The sequence below is a fragment of the Myodes glareolus genome, chromosome 6 (assembly GCF_982192425.1).
Source record: "Myodes glareolus chromosome 6, mMyoGla1.1, whole genome shotgun sequence".
Taxonomy (NCBI): domain Eukaryota; kingdom Metazoa; phylum Chordata; class Mammalia; order Rodentia; family Cricetidae; genus Myodes; species Myodes glareolus.
Window position 1 is genome coordinate 58,367,719 of NC_142031.1, and position 14,283 is coordinate 58,382,001.

Genomic DNA, 14,283 nt, shown 5'->3' on the forward strand with positions numbered 1-14,283 from the left:
TCAGCTTGTTCAGTCCTGCCAGGCGCAGTATCTTGCCACATTTGAAGATAGAAACCAGCAGCCAGGAAAGGCTTCCGGTGGCCCGCGTCTTCCAGCTGGTCCCCCTGAGACGCGAGTGTCCTGCGTTGTTCCCTCTGGTTCTTTGATCTTTCTCACCCAGGAGTTGTCCAGAGGCTTTCTTCTTCAGACCAAACCTCTCCTTTTCTGCCTCCTCAGGTGCTTTCAAGGAAGCTATGACACCGTGGTGGTAATGAGATTGCAGCCCCCGGGAGGCACCTCTGCCCCGGCAGGGTTGCTCTGGCTGCTTATCTCCAGGCTAATCCAATTAGCTTCTTCCTTGAGCTTTTCAATGCCAGGGCAGCTGAAGGAAGTGAAACCTGGGACTTTGCGTCTCATAGTTTGAGCTGTAGAACTTTTAAAGAAAAATTTGTGCAGTGTTCTTTGAGAAGAGACCCTGGTATGGGGGCAGAGAGAGCCATTTCTATCCACCTTACCTGATTTCAGCCCAGTGGGTGTCTGAGAGGACCTGCCTTAGACTGGCTTATTAAAGGCCACTGTCGGTCACATGCCTCCTGGGGTGGAGCTGTGTCTTGCACCTCAGGTCTTTTACTTATATTTTTGAGGCAGAGATCTCAGGTAGCCCAAGCTGGCCTTGAACTTGGATTGTAGCAGAGGATGACCCTGAACTTCTGATTTTCCTGCCTTTACCTCCCCAGTGCTGGGATTGCAGACTGCACTATTGTACCTGGTTTTATGCAGTGCTGGGGCATGAACCCAGGACTTTGTGCTTTCCAGACAAACGCTGTACCAGCTGAGCTGCATCTCCAGCCCTTAAGTTATTTAAAGTGTGCCGCTCAGTGCAGCAGTCACCACACTGCTCCGGAACAGACACCCTTGTTCCCTCCCAGCCCCGTAGCTGCTGCTCTGCTTGCATCCCCTCAGAGTCTTCCCTAGGTTTGTCTGGTTTGACGGCCTCTCTCACCATCCTCGTGCCTTCCTGGCTTACCCTGCGTGTGTTGTGGCAGCTTGCAGAATCCCCTCCCCTCCTTTTCTTGCATATGCGTAAGATGTGTCCATGTATGTAGAGGCCAGGAGTGCATGTTGGGTGTCTTCCTCTTTCCACATTGCGTACTGAGGTCAGGGTCTCTCGCTGAACCCAGATCTCACTGACTGGGCAAGTCTGGCTGACCATCTTGCCTTGGGGACCCCCTTCCCTGCCTCCTAAGCTCTGGTTACAGGTGTACCACCATGCCTAACTGACTTCATGTGGGCATTGTGGATCTGAATTCTACCCCTCACTCTTGCATAGCAAGTGCTTTGTCCTCTGCGCTACCTCCTCAGCCTCCATCATTTTCCCATCATTCCACATGTTGTCGCTCTGTCGATGGATGTCGGGGTTGATTCTTCTTTTGGATGTGGTGAACATGAATGTACACATACCTTCTCAGGACCCTGATTCCAGTTCTTTAAACGATACACCTTGACACTGAATTGCTGGATTATAGGGTTTTTCATTTTTAGGGAATTGCCGCCCTGGCTTTTAGGTAGCTGCACCATTTTTCCCTTCCCCCCCAACAGCACACAAGACCCCCAGTTCCCCCACCTACTTGACAATATTGCCTGTATTCTTGTTAATGACAGTCAGCTTCATGAGGTTGTGGAGGCAGTTATTATTATTATTATTATTATTATTATTATTATTATTATTTATAAGCTTAGTATGGGGTTGTCTAGGTAGCCCCTGGGTCTAGATATTAAGGATAATTCATTTCAAGAAGACTGTTGTCTGGTGGGGATTAGGAACAGTGTCCTGGTGCCCACATAGAGACCTTTTAACATCCGCAGAGGCTTCCAATAGATAGCTGCTTCTGGCTAATTGCAGTAAAAAAGTACAGTAGCCCAGCTCTTTGCTCACACAGTGCATGGTTACCCAGGGGGTGAGTTCTCGGGGTTGTTCACAGGGGATCTCTGCCTAAGACTTCCCATTTCTAGGTTTTTCCCATTAGAAAGAACCTGTTGGAGCAGTGAAGTGATCAGGGTCCTTCCAACTTGGACTCTTCCTCTTCTACATTCCTGTATCTGGGAGGGTTGCTTTCTTGAGGTCACAGGGCAGAGCAGCCGAGAGCATTGGTGACGAGGGGTGCCACTCGGGTTGCTAAACGGAGAGGGAAAGTGTCCCTTCTCTCTGACCCGTTAGAACTAGAATTGGGCCTACAGACATTTGGGACCCTGTGCATACTCTTTTGAACCTGGGAAGCTGGGATGCTGAGATCTGCTAACTGCCCCCAACTCTCAAACCTTTTTCTTTCCTATGCAATGTAAACTGAAGCCCCCACCCAAAGATACACACCCAGTATTAAAGATTCTAGAAGGCTAAACTGTTAACCGATTGCGGAGAGTTAGAATCTTGCAGATCCAGGACTGAATTAGCTTGGGCTGCTTTTATGCTTTCAGTTTTCTAAACAGCCATTCACCGTCCACACCTTTGTCTGACTGTGTTCCTCACCTTCCCGCTGCTGTGATAGACACCATGACCAAGACGGTTATAGAAGGAAGACTTTACTTTGGTTTATGGACCCAGGGGGAACAGAGTCCTCACCGTATGGAGTATGGCAGCAAACTGCAGGCATGGTGGCTGGGGCAGGAAGCTGAGGGTTCACACTGTTAAATGCAAGCGGGAAGCTGAGTGAACTGGAAGTGGCGGAGGCTTTTAAGCCCAACCCAGCAGCATACTTCTAGCATGGCTCCATCACTTAAGGCTCTCCAAAACAGGGCCACCAACTGGGGACCAAGTGTCCAGATGCTCAGACTCTGGGGGAGATTTCTCAGGCAATGCACCACACTGATCTAACTTCCTTTGGACTATCAGTATCTTGCAAAGGTCTTCTGCTGGCTTCTACCAGTTCAGAAGCTAAGGATGTCATTAGATAACACTGGAAACTACAGGTGTAGCAGAGTTTTCTCTCTTTATTGTATGCCCTGCTTATGTGATCCCTGCCAATTATTAGGTAAATAGCTTGATGTATGATTTTCTTTGTCCTGTGAATGATACAATCCCATGTAAGTAAGGGTGGCACCATGTTCTAATGGCGGCACCCAGGATTTGTGGCATTCGGAATCTGTGTTTTGGGGCAGTGCTCCCCTGCATTTGCTTTAGAATAAACCACCTCTTACTTCATTTGAATTGAGAGCTGTGTTTGCTTCATAGCAAAGAAAGACTCAAATGGGTCTCAGCTGGCATGGGCTGGGACTTCCCTGCCAGAGAGCGTGCTTGGTCTGCTGCTCAGCAATAAGCTCAGACCCTGTAGGAGCAGGGAGGGATTAGGGGAGGCCACGGTGGACATCTCAGGGGGCTTCACTGAACCAGAACAGAGTTGATTCAGCACCCAGTGAGCCTGCTTCTGGCCTTGATGCCAAGCTTGTGGTCATGGCCATTGACTTCGTGACACTGGGATCTATTTCTTGGTCCCCCTGTGAAAGGCCTCCCACCCACAGGGTTCTTGTGAAGCGCAGGATTAGGAGACATAATAGAAATCGTGCAAAAACACCCTTAAAATGCTCCTTCTTTTGCTAGGTACAGCAAAAGTTAAAATTTCAAGTTTAATGCGAGGGTGACAGGCAAGGGAAGAATGTGAGAGTTACAGCGTCGTGGTTTTTAAATTGCAGGTCTTTTTGGGACCTCTACCTCTCTCCCTTTGTTTGAATTTGTTTTCTGAGGCAGGATCTCATGTAGCACAGGCTGGCTACATGAAAACCTGATGCTCCTCTTGGAACCTCCGTGTGTCGGGATTATGGAGTTGTGCTATCACTGGTTTATATTTTGGTTACAGCTGTATTCATTCTCTCCCACAAGCCTATGCCAGGGACAGTGTCTTTTGTATGTGTTACAGTGCTGGGCCTGTAGGGTAGAAGCCCCAGATATTTGCTGAGAATGGCAAGTGGCTGACTGGTTGGGCAAATGCTTAACATACCTGTCCCCTGGGGTTGTCACAGCTTGGGCAGGCAGGGACTAGATGGAAACTGATAAGAGCCATTGTCTCCCTGTCGCCTAGCAGGCATCATGTCAGAATGTGAGGCAGGGTGACTGCTGGAGGAGGAAAGTGGACAGCTGTCACACTGGACCACAGACCCTGTGGGCTGCAATGCCGACCTGCCTTGTCAGAGATGCCCATGGTGCAGTAGTGGCGTGTTTGAAAGGAAACCAACTGCTTCCTGATTGGATCTAAAGTCTGCTCCATGGGAGGGGATGCACGCCGAACACTGCAGAACTGGTCAAGAGCTTATGGCCAGGGCTGTCACAGGCCCTGTGGGGGAATCTACGACTGATGTTTTGCCAAATGGAAACATAATTAAACTGCCTTCTAAATTGTCACATTTTTGACATTAGTTTGTGTGTGGGGTGTGTTGCCACTGTGAATGTATAGCTCTTGGTTCCCATCCCTCCATGTGAGGCTTGTTGGCAATTGCTCTTGACCAGCGGAGCCATCTTGTCAGCCCCTGAACAGTTCATGTCTACCCACACGGGCAAGTGCAGCTCTCAGACTTGGTCAGGGACATCTCTCAGCTGTGAGTACTGGTCAGGGTGGGGGGGTGGGGCTCATAACTCGTCAAAGTGTCGAGAATAAGTATGTGCTAAGTGCTTGGCACTAATTGGGACATAGATGTCACCCCCTCTGAGGCCCAGGGAGCATCAGGGCATGGAAGGCCTAGGAATGGAAGAATGAGGAGGGCTTACAGAACAGTGATCTACGTGGTCATGTTTCCTGGATCCCTAGGAGGCACTGTCTCCCATTAGCCACACAAATGAAGCACTCTCTTTATTCCAGGGTCCCAAGCTTTTTTGTGTTTGACAACGAGACAATATTGCCAAACACAAATATGTGAGGTCACATTCATAGTTGTCCTGGGATGTACGGACTCAGCCCAGTGGTACCCCCGTTAGGACTTCTGGGTCTTGCTGTGCTGGACCCTGTGGTGGGAAGAATGCCAGGCTTCTTGATGGAGTGGGAGAAAGGGGCCATTGTGGAGAACATTCCAGAAACAAAGAGATGTGGGCAAAACGTTAAAGTGTGTGTACACTACTACACCATTGGTGTGGAGAAGCGCTGAGTTGGAGCCTTTGGGCAACTGCCCCGTGTTAAGTGCCTTCGTGAACTTGTGTCTTGTCCCTCAGGTTCAGACAATGAATTACGTGGGGCAGCTGGCCGGCCAGGTGTTTGTGACCGTGAAGGAGCTCTACAAGGGACTGAACCCTGCCACGCTGTCAGGATGCATCGACATTATCGTCGTCCGCCAGCCCAATGGCAGTCTGCAGTGCTCTCCTTTCCACGTCCGCTTCGGGAAGATGGGCGTTCTGCGTTCCCGGGAGAAAGTGGTGAGGCCTAGGCACCTCCTCCACAGAGAACAGCAGTGTGAGGGTGCTGCCCCTCCGTCCTGAGCTCTCACACTCAGCATAATTTAACGCTCACCAATGATCCACTTGTCCCAGTTACTAGCGTGGTGTCAGTTTCTCCAAGATGACAGGCATACCCCTGTTTATCAAAGTCAGAGACTCAAGGCAGGACAGGCCAGGGCAGGGGGGCATGGTGCTGCAAAGCAGGGGAGCACCCACTCCTTTCTTTGCCTGGGGACTGGTTCTGTGTCCTCAGCTGAGGCTGCCAGCCAGAGTCCTTCCATGTGATCTGGCTCCCTTACTGCATGGCAGTTGCTCATGGGAGACTAGGTGGGCATGGTGTGTTTATGAGCTGGTTTCCGAAAGTCCAGTGGAGTGACTTGTATTGCATTCTGCTGGTGGACATCAGTCACAAGCCTGGGGGACATGATGTTTTTATGACATTGTTTTGAAGTCCTGTGGAGTGACTTGTGCTGCATTCTGCTGGTTGGGTGTCAGTCACAAGCCTCTCTCATCCTCCAGGAGAGGGGAAGTATGCGCATTGGTGGGGAACAGAAGGTTCTAAAACAGCAATGGCAGTATTAAAAAGGACCAGTATACACATTTAGAAACCCAAGTTCCCTCCCTCCTCCCTCCCCAGTGCTCAGGGCAGGTATATTTGGACGAGAGACAGCTACTGAGACTTGAGGTGTCAGCTTTCAGGGACGTTTACTGTGTCCTTCTGTGTCTTCCCTTCAGGTGGACATAGAGATCAACGGGGAGTCCGTGGATTTGCACATGAAGCTGGGAGACAATGGAGAAGCCTTTTTCGTCCAGGAGACTGACAATGACCAGGTGAGAGGTCATTTTAATTTAGTACGTGACCAAAATACTTTTTTCTGTTATTGTTACTGTGTGAATATGGTGTGTCTTAGTTAGGATTTCTATTGCTGTGAAGAGACTCCATGACCACAGCAACTCTTCTAAGGAGAACATTAAATTGGGCTGGCTGGCTTACATTTCAGAAGTTCAGTTCATTCTCATCATGGCGGGGAGCATGGTGGCATGCAGGTAGATATGGTGCTGGCTACATCTTGATCAGAAGGCAACAGGAAGTTGACTGAGACACTGGGTGGTGTCCTGAGATAGGAAACCCACAAGCCTGCCCCCACAGTGACACACTTCCTCCAACAAGGCCATACCTACTCCAACATAGCCATACCTAATAGTGTGGCTCCTAATAGTGCCACTCCCTATGAGATTATGGGGCCCATTGACATTCAGACTACCACATGGGGTATGTGTCCGTGTACGGTGTATATGCATGCATGTGTACTGGTGATTGTGTACACGTGGAGGCCAGAGGAGGATGTCGGAGGTCTCTCTCTGTTGCTTTCGCCCTAGTTTTAAGACAGGCTCTCTTCTGGAACTCGAAGCTTGTTGCTCTGGTGAATCTGGCTGGGCACTGATCTCTGGTGACCTCCTGTTGTAGTCCTCCAGTGCTTGGCGTACAGGCACTGTGTGCTCATGCCCAGCTGTTCCATGGATGCTGAGAATTTGAACTCAAGTTCTCTTGCTTTTACAGCAAGCAGTCATGATTTCTTGACAGTTTCATTGAGACACTCACACATCTTAGCTACCACAAGTGTGGTTCATTGTTTTTTTAGTCGGTTCACAGGTACACGCAGCCATCATTCTGTTCAATTTCAGAATGCTTTAATCACCTGAAAAAGTCCATCTTGAATGTACCACCTCTTTATATTCAGCCAATCTTTCAGCACCCAAGCCCAAAGCCGCTGCTGAGTTACCACGTCCCTATGTCTTAGGGTTTCCATTGCTGTGACGAAACACCATGACCAAAGAGCAAGTTGGGGAGGAAAGGGTTTACTTGGCTCACACTTTCAGCATTGCTGTCCATCACTGAAGGAAGTCAGGACAGGAGTTCAAGCAGGGCAGGAACCTGGAGGCAGGAGCTGACACAGAAGCCATGGAGGGTGCTGCTTACTGGCTTGCTCCCCATGGCTTGTCAGCCTGCTTTCTTACAGAACCCAGCACCACCAGCCCAGGGATGGCTCCCCACCATGGTCGGGGCCCTCCCGCACTCATCGCTAAATGCGAAATGCCTTACAGCTGGATCTCATCACGGCCTTTCCTCCACTGAGGGTCCTTCCTCTCTGATGACGTTAGCTTGTGTCAAGTTGACATGCAAAACCAGCCAGTCCACCCTGAACATCTGAAGGAGACCACGCAGGAATGCTGCGTTCATGCCTGATGTCTTTCACTTCATGCAGTGTATCAGGATTCAGCTGTGGAACCGCACATGTCTGAACTTCAGTTTTGTTATCAGTTTATTTGTGTGTGTGTGCCAGAGCATGTGTGGACATCAGAGGACACCTTTCGGGAGCGGGTTCTCTCCTTCCTCTGCGTGGATCCCAGAGACAGTATCAAATTGTGAAGCTTCGCAAGAGGTGCCTTACCAAGCGAGTCCTGTTTTGGGCCCAAACTGTTAGTGTTTTCAGTTAATGTTAGACCACATTTCATTTACCTAGTCGTCTCTTGGGTTGTCGCCACCTTGTGACGAGTGGGAGTAATGATGTTGTGTGCATTTGTATTCAAGTTTCTGTGAGAACATACACTCTGATCTCACCCCCACCCCCAGTGTATACCTAGGAGTGAAATTACTGGATTGTGTGGTGACTTAATGTTTAACACTTTGAGGGACTGGACCTGGGGAGATGACTCTGTGGTGTAAGAGTGCTCGCGCTGCAAGTTTGAGAACCTGAGTTTGGATCTCTAGCACCCAAGTTAAGAAAAGCTCAGTGCGTGGCTGTGATCTTAGCCTTGGGGGCAGAGACAGGCAGATGCAGAGACTGTGCTGGCTGGCCAGCCAGTCTAGCTGAAACAGCCAGCTTCAGGTTCAGTGAGAGACTGTGTCTCAATGCCATAGGGTGGAGAGTGACGGAGAAAGACACCCACCAGCCTGTTGGGGGCCCCTGTGAAGCAGTCTTGTGCAGGGTTCCAGACTTCTGCTGGTCCCTTACTGGGAAGGAAGCTCCAGCATCTGTGGTTTAGACTTCCCTGTTATCTGCTGCCTGAGGGAACAGCTTCTGGGCTGGAAGCCAAGGGCTGCTCTGCCCCACTGTCTGCTGCAGCCCTCAGCCTCCAGGCAACTCCTGTCTAAATGGGAAGGCCTGAGTTTACTGGCTGAGATTATTGCAACCTCCTATTGCTCCTGGCTGAGGCCCGTTTTAGACTCTAGGAGTCAGGAGTCCTTAGGGGCCTGGGTGCCACAGAGGTTGTGTAGTAGCTGGCTCAGCATTTGTGGCGGCTAGGAGCCTGCTGAAGGCTGGGACCTGCATACTCTGTCAGGCTAGGAGCCTGCTGAAGGCTGGGACCTGCATACTCTGTCAGGCTAGGAGCCTGCTGAAGGCTGGGACCTGCATACTCTGTCAGGCTAGGAGCCTGCTGAAGGCTGGGACCTGCATACTCTGTCAGGCTAGGAGCCTGCTGAAGGCTGGGACCTGCATACTCTGTCAGGCTAGGAGCCTGCTGAAGGCTAGGACCTGCATACTCTGTCACCGACTGCCCCCTTCTGCTTGTGGCAGGTCTTGCTCTTCTCCAGTTCTCTCTGAGGGGTCCCTGTCTCCTAGCATACTGGCTACACGGCTGGATGTGCTCTGGAGTGGCAGGCCTGTAGGCAGAACTGTCATCTGGATTTTTTTTTTAACTAGACTGGGCCTCATGCTGGAATATGAAACACACACACACACACACACACACACACACACACACACACACTCATCCATCGAAACCCACTCCTACTTACTCTGACACTCAAAGTAATGTAAAACTGTGCCTGGGTCCCAGCAACAGTGTCACGACTTTGCCCTCATTTTTCTCTGCCCTGGATGTTTTAAATGAGTTTTGACGTCACTGGCAGTGGCCCGACTTGTTATGATTATAGGAATGCTGTGTTGAGTATAAAACAGTATCTGAAGACTTCATGGCTCTGATCCTTGTTACCGTGAAATGTTGGGTTGTCCTGTTGTGTCTCTCTCCCTTCGTCATGGCCTTCCTTCACCTGTGTTAGCGGGACTCTTGAACACCTGCCTGTAGCACAATTCAGTAGAGCATGAGACTCTTAACCTCAGGGTCTTGGGTTCTTGCCCTACGTTGGGCACCAAATATAGCACGATTAATAAAAACCCAGAGACAGATACTGGGGTTCAACCTGAAAGTCAGAAAAGCAAAACAGCCAGCCACTGGCTCTTACCCCTACCTCAGTCCAAAGAGGTGATCCTGCCTCCTGGAATCTCAGAATGAGACTGACTGAGAGCTGTCTCCTCCCGTCTTATATTCCTCTCTAGGGCTGGGATTAAAGGCGTGCACTACCCAGTTTCTATGGCAAACTAGCATGGCTACTGGGATTAAAGGTGTGTGTCACCTCTGCCTGGTCTGTAAGGCTGACCAGGGCGGCTGACTGTTTTATTCTCTAATCTTCAGGCAAGCTTTATTTATTAAACTACGAATGAAATATCAGTTCACCTGCCCTGTTTAGGAAGTCATCCCCATGTACCTGGCCACATCTCCCATCCTGTCGGAAGGAGCTTCTCGAATGGAAAGCCAGCTGAAAAGGAACTCCGTGGACAGGATCAGGTGCTTGGATCCCACCACAGCTGCCCAGGGCCTGCCTCCCAGCGACACCCCATCCACTGGTTCCCTGGGGAAGAAGAGGAGGAAAAGGAGGAGGAAGTCTCAGTTGGACAATCTCAAAAGAGATGAGAACGTCAACACATCTGAGGATGAAGACATGTTTCCCATAGAGATGAGCTCTGACGAGGACACAGCACCAACGGATGGAAACAGGTAAACCGCATGAAGACGGCTCTGTGCTGGAGGGGGCGAGCTAGTTTCTTTTTTCAACAAATTGAGCTGAATCTGTAGCTGAGGATCACCTTGGGCTTCTGACCAGCATGCCCCTTGCTCTCAGATGCTGGGATTATAGGCACACACTATTCATGCTCTGTCAGATAGGGATGGATTTGAATCTGAGTGTTAGGCGTGCGAGGCAAGTACCAACTGCACTATATCTCTAGACCCAAGTGAGTTAGATTTAAAGATGATTTCCATCAATTTATTTATTTTTTTCTGAGATAGGGTTTCTCTGTATAACAGCCCTGGTTGTCCTGGAGCTCCCTCTGTAGACCAGGCTGGCCTCGACCTCACAGAGATCCACCTGTATATGGGAATGTTCTGGAACATCTGGATCCAGTTCTGGCTGACCTGTCACTTAGGTTCTGGTGAGGGATAGTGTGAAAGGTGACAGCAAGAGGCTGTAGGTGTGGTAGCACACACCAGGAGGCCCAAAACCGTGGAAACTGAGGCAGGAGGATCACGAGCCTGAGTGACTTAGTGAGACCCTATTTCTAAATATGCAAAGTAGGCAGTAACTCAGTTTACTGGTAGAGTGCCTGCCTACCATGTGTGAGTTCTGGGTTCCATCCCCAGCAACACACACACACACACACACACACACACACACACACACACACACACACACACACACTTCAGGATGCTACAGTGGTACACACACACACTTTGAGGGTGCTGCAGAGATACACACACACTTTGAGGGTACTGCAGGGGTACACACACACTTTGAGGGTACTGCAGGGGTACACACACACTTTGAGGGTGCCCCAGGTGTACCCACACACTTTGAGGGTGCCGCAGGGGTACACACACACTTTGAGGGTGCCGCAGGGATACACACACACTTTGAGGGTGCCCCAGGGGTACACACACACTTTGAGGGTGCTCCAGGGGTACACACACACTTTGAGGGTGCCCCTGGGGATACACACACGTGTATGAGGATCAGTGTTACTTCACTGACATGCTCACCATGTTCATGTGCTGGTGAAATCATTCTGGGTTTGCAGTCCACCCATGCACAAACACACATTTATATATGCCGACATTTCACCTTTTCCCTTTCCACCCTCACTTTCTAGAATGTGTCTGAGTGTGACAGAGATCATGCTGATTGATGAAACCCTTAAAGAAACTTGGCTTTATTGTGAATCTGCCCTTCGTAATTTTTGGCTTTTTTTTTTTTTAAATCCCTCCAGAACTCTCCCTAATGATGTGCCACCATTCCAAGATGATATTCCTAAGGAAAATCTCCCCTCAATTTCATCGTATCCCCAGTCAGCATCGTACCCCAATTCAGATCGAGAGTGGTCCCCCAGCCCCAGGTAAGTTGCTTATGTGTGTCAGAGGTTGCCTTTTCTGATCCAGAGGGTTTAGCAGTCAGTGGTAGGAAGCATGTCTCAGAAAACCCTGAAATAGAAATTAAAACTGAAAATCGTTAGGATCAGAAAAATCTGCCTTACATCTAATCTAGATTCAATCTGCAGGTGTGTTGCAAGGTTCTGTGGGGAAGGCAGACAGGAAGAAAGACTGCTAAGTTACCCAGTACCCATTGGCAGCAGGAGAGGGCAGCATGGCCAACCTCACTTTGGTCCTTAGCCTTGAAGTGGAGTTCAAACGTAGGAACATTGCTGCAGGGGCCCTCTGACGTCACTCAGGACCGTTATGGGGATGCTGGCCTACAGCTAATCCACACTGCTGGGTTCAGGACCACATGCTTCCCTGAAATGCCCTCCCACTTGTCCTGGAGTGCCCACACGAACCTGAGAGCCCAGCTTGCAGCCGCACAGAGTCCAAGTGACCTTCCCAAAGATTCCAGAGGTTCTTAGAGCCCTGCCGCCTGTGAGGACGGAGGACCTTCAGAGTGCTTCTGCCCAGAGCCTAAGAAGGACATAGATGGAAATCCCATGCTCTCCACGGGACAGGCTTACCCCTGCTAGGGTGAAAACAGCTTGGTTCTTGGGTGGCAGACAAATCCTGGGCATAGTGGTCTGTGGCCCCTAAGGGACCACAGCTTTCAGTGTTGTGGTGGTGGAGGACAGATTGCCAACTTGCTCAGGATGCTTGGGGCTGTGGAGGTAGTGGAGAAGACGCTGAGAAGCTTGGGCTGTTCCCCTGATACTGTGGTGTACTTGTAGTTTAGAACGGAAGCGGCTGCACCCTGGGACTGTCATGGGCTGCCATTCTTTCAAAGCACCCCTTTTGGTTCCAGTTTGCTCAGCATCACCTTGAGAACGAGGCAGCAACGGCCAGCAGTGTGGGCTGTAGTGTAGTGTGTCCTATGCCTGATTCCAGCTTGTACTGGCAGGAAATGTGGTCTGCCAAGCGATGGGGGTCTGCCTGTGTTTATATCAGCCCTGCCATTAGGAACCTATTGCTTAGCTACATGTATGTAGCTTAAACGTTTTCTGGTTTAACTTCTTTTCCTATTGTCGTCATAAAATACCCCAAGAAAAAAGCTTTAAGGGGAAAACAGTTTACTTTGGTTAACAGTTCAAGGGTCTGGTTTATCCCGGCAGCAAAGTCAAGGCAGAACTGAGGCAGGGTCACAGGGCACCCACCGTCAGGAAGCAGAGAGGTCACAGGGCACCCACCGTCAGGAAGCAGAGAGGTCACAGGGCATCCACCGTCAGGAAGCAGAGAGGTAAATGCATGCCATCACTCCGTCCCCTTTCTCCTTTCATAGAGTCCAGGATCCCGCAGGGAATGGTGCCACCCACAGTGGGGTGGATCTTCCTATCCCAGTTACTATCAAAGTAATCCTCCACAGTTCAGGAGCCCACTCCCAGGCCACTATAGATTCTGTTACGCTGGCAGTTAACACTCAGCCACCACATGTACTCAGACGTGAAGAGCATTTCCTGCTTTCTAGAGGACCCAAGTTTGATTCCCAAAACACACTTTGGTTTGGGTGCCTCACAACTGCCTGTAGCTCCTGTTTCAGGGATCCTATGCCTTCTTCTGCTCTCTGTGGATACCTATACATACATCACACACACACACACACATACACACAACTAAAATAAACCTTTATAAAAACATGAACGTAATTTCAAAGATAGATTTCATTTGACCTATATTTTGTAGAAGTCTATTTAAAAACATTAGCAAGGTATTTTGAGCTGGGCGATGGTGGTGCACAAATTGCAGCACTCAGGAGGCAGAGGAAAGCAGATCTCTGTGAGTTTGAGGTCAGCCTGGTCTACAGAGAAAGTTCCAGGACAGCCAGGGCTCCACAGTGAGACCCTGCCTTGAAAAACAAACAAAACAAAACACAAAATCCATTAACGAGATATTTTTAAGTCTTTAAGGTCAGTGACTCCGCGTGTGTCAGTTTTAGCTGGCCGCATGTCAGCAGTGGCTCCCCGTATAGGACGGGACCTGTCTAAGGTGCCCGGCACCTCTTGTGTTCTTGTCTTGGCTCGGGGAGATGACCCCTACAAAGAGAAAACCTAGGGTTTAGGAAGAAAACATGCAGGGTATTAGGAAACTGGTAGCCAACTGAAAAACCTATTCATTAACCTGACGAATGCAAATGGAATGTTTCAAACCAGCCCAGAGAATGTTTGTCTTTCTTGTTTGCTTCGTGAGTCCAGAATACTGGTAGCATCAGATTGTGACTGTTGTCAAATGGATTACACATTAGGTTAAGTAGATACTCATGTCCACACTCAGGAAGATGCGTTTTTATTAAGGAGACCGTAGACAGAACCCATGTTCAAGTCTTTAGATCATGTAGTTTGATTCAGTGCCCAGCTTCAACCAGTCATGGCTGATCTTGTCTTGGCTCAGGACACAGGATGAAATGGGAAGCCAAATGGGTCTTTCGGCAGCTTCCTGTCTTTGCAACCCAGAAAGTTGATGCTCATGCCCGGGGCAGTAGCTCAAGTTAGGGGCGTGCTTGCCTAGCATTTGTGAAGTCCTGGCTTCACTCCCCACCCCAGGGAAAAACCAGACTTAGCAGTACATGCCTGTAACCC

General features: G+C 49.7%; 1 protein-coding gene across 6 annotated transcripts in view; it reads left to right on the plus strand.

Annotated features, from left to right (window-relative positions):
• Nucleotides 1–14,283, plus strand: part of Lpin1 (lipin 1) — a 110,927-nt gene that overhangs the window by 59,658 nt on the left and 36,986 nt on the right. For all 6 annotated transcript variants that reach the window (XM_048439741.3, XM_048439742.3, XM_048439744.3 and 3 more), the window contains 4 exons: nt 5,174–5,374; nt 6,131–6,226; nt 9,930–10,237; nt 11,503–11,628. In XM_048439741.3, coding sequence (XP_048295698.2) covers nt 5,174–5,374; nt 6,131–6,226; nt 9,930–10,237; nt 11,503–11,628 — 731 coding nt within the window. The remainder of the gene's footprint in view (nt 1–5,173; nt 5,375–6,130; nt 6,227–9,929; nt 10,238–11,502; nt 11,629–14,283) is intronic.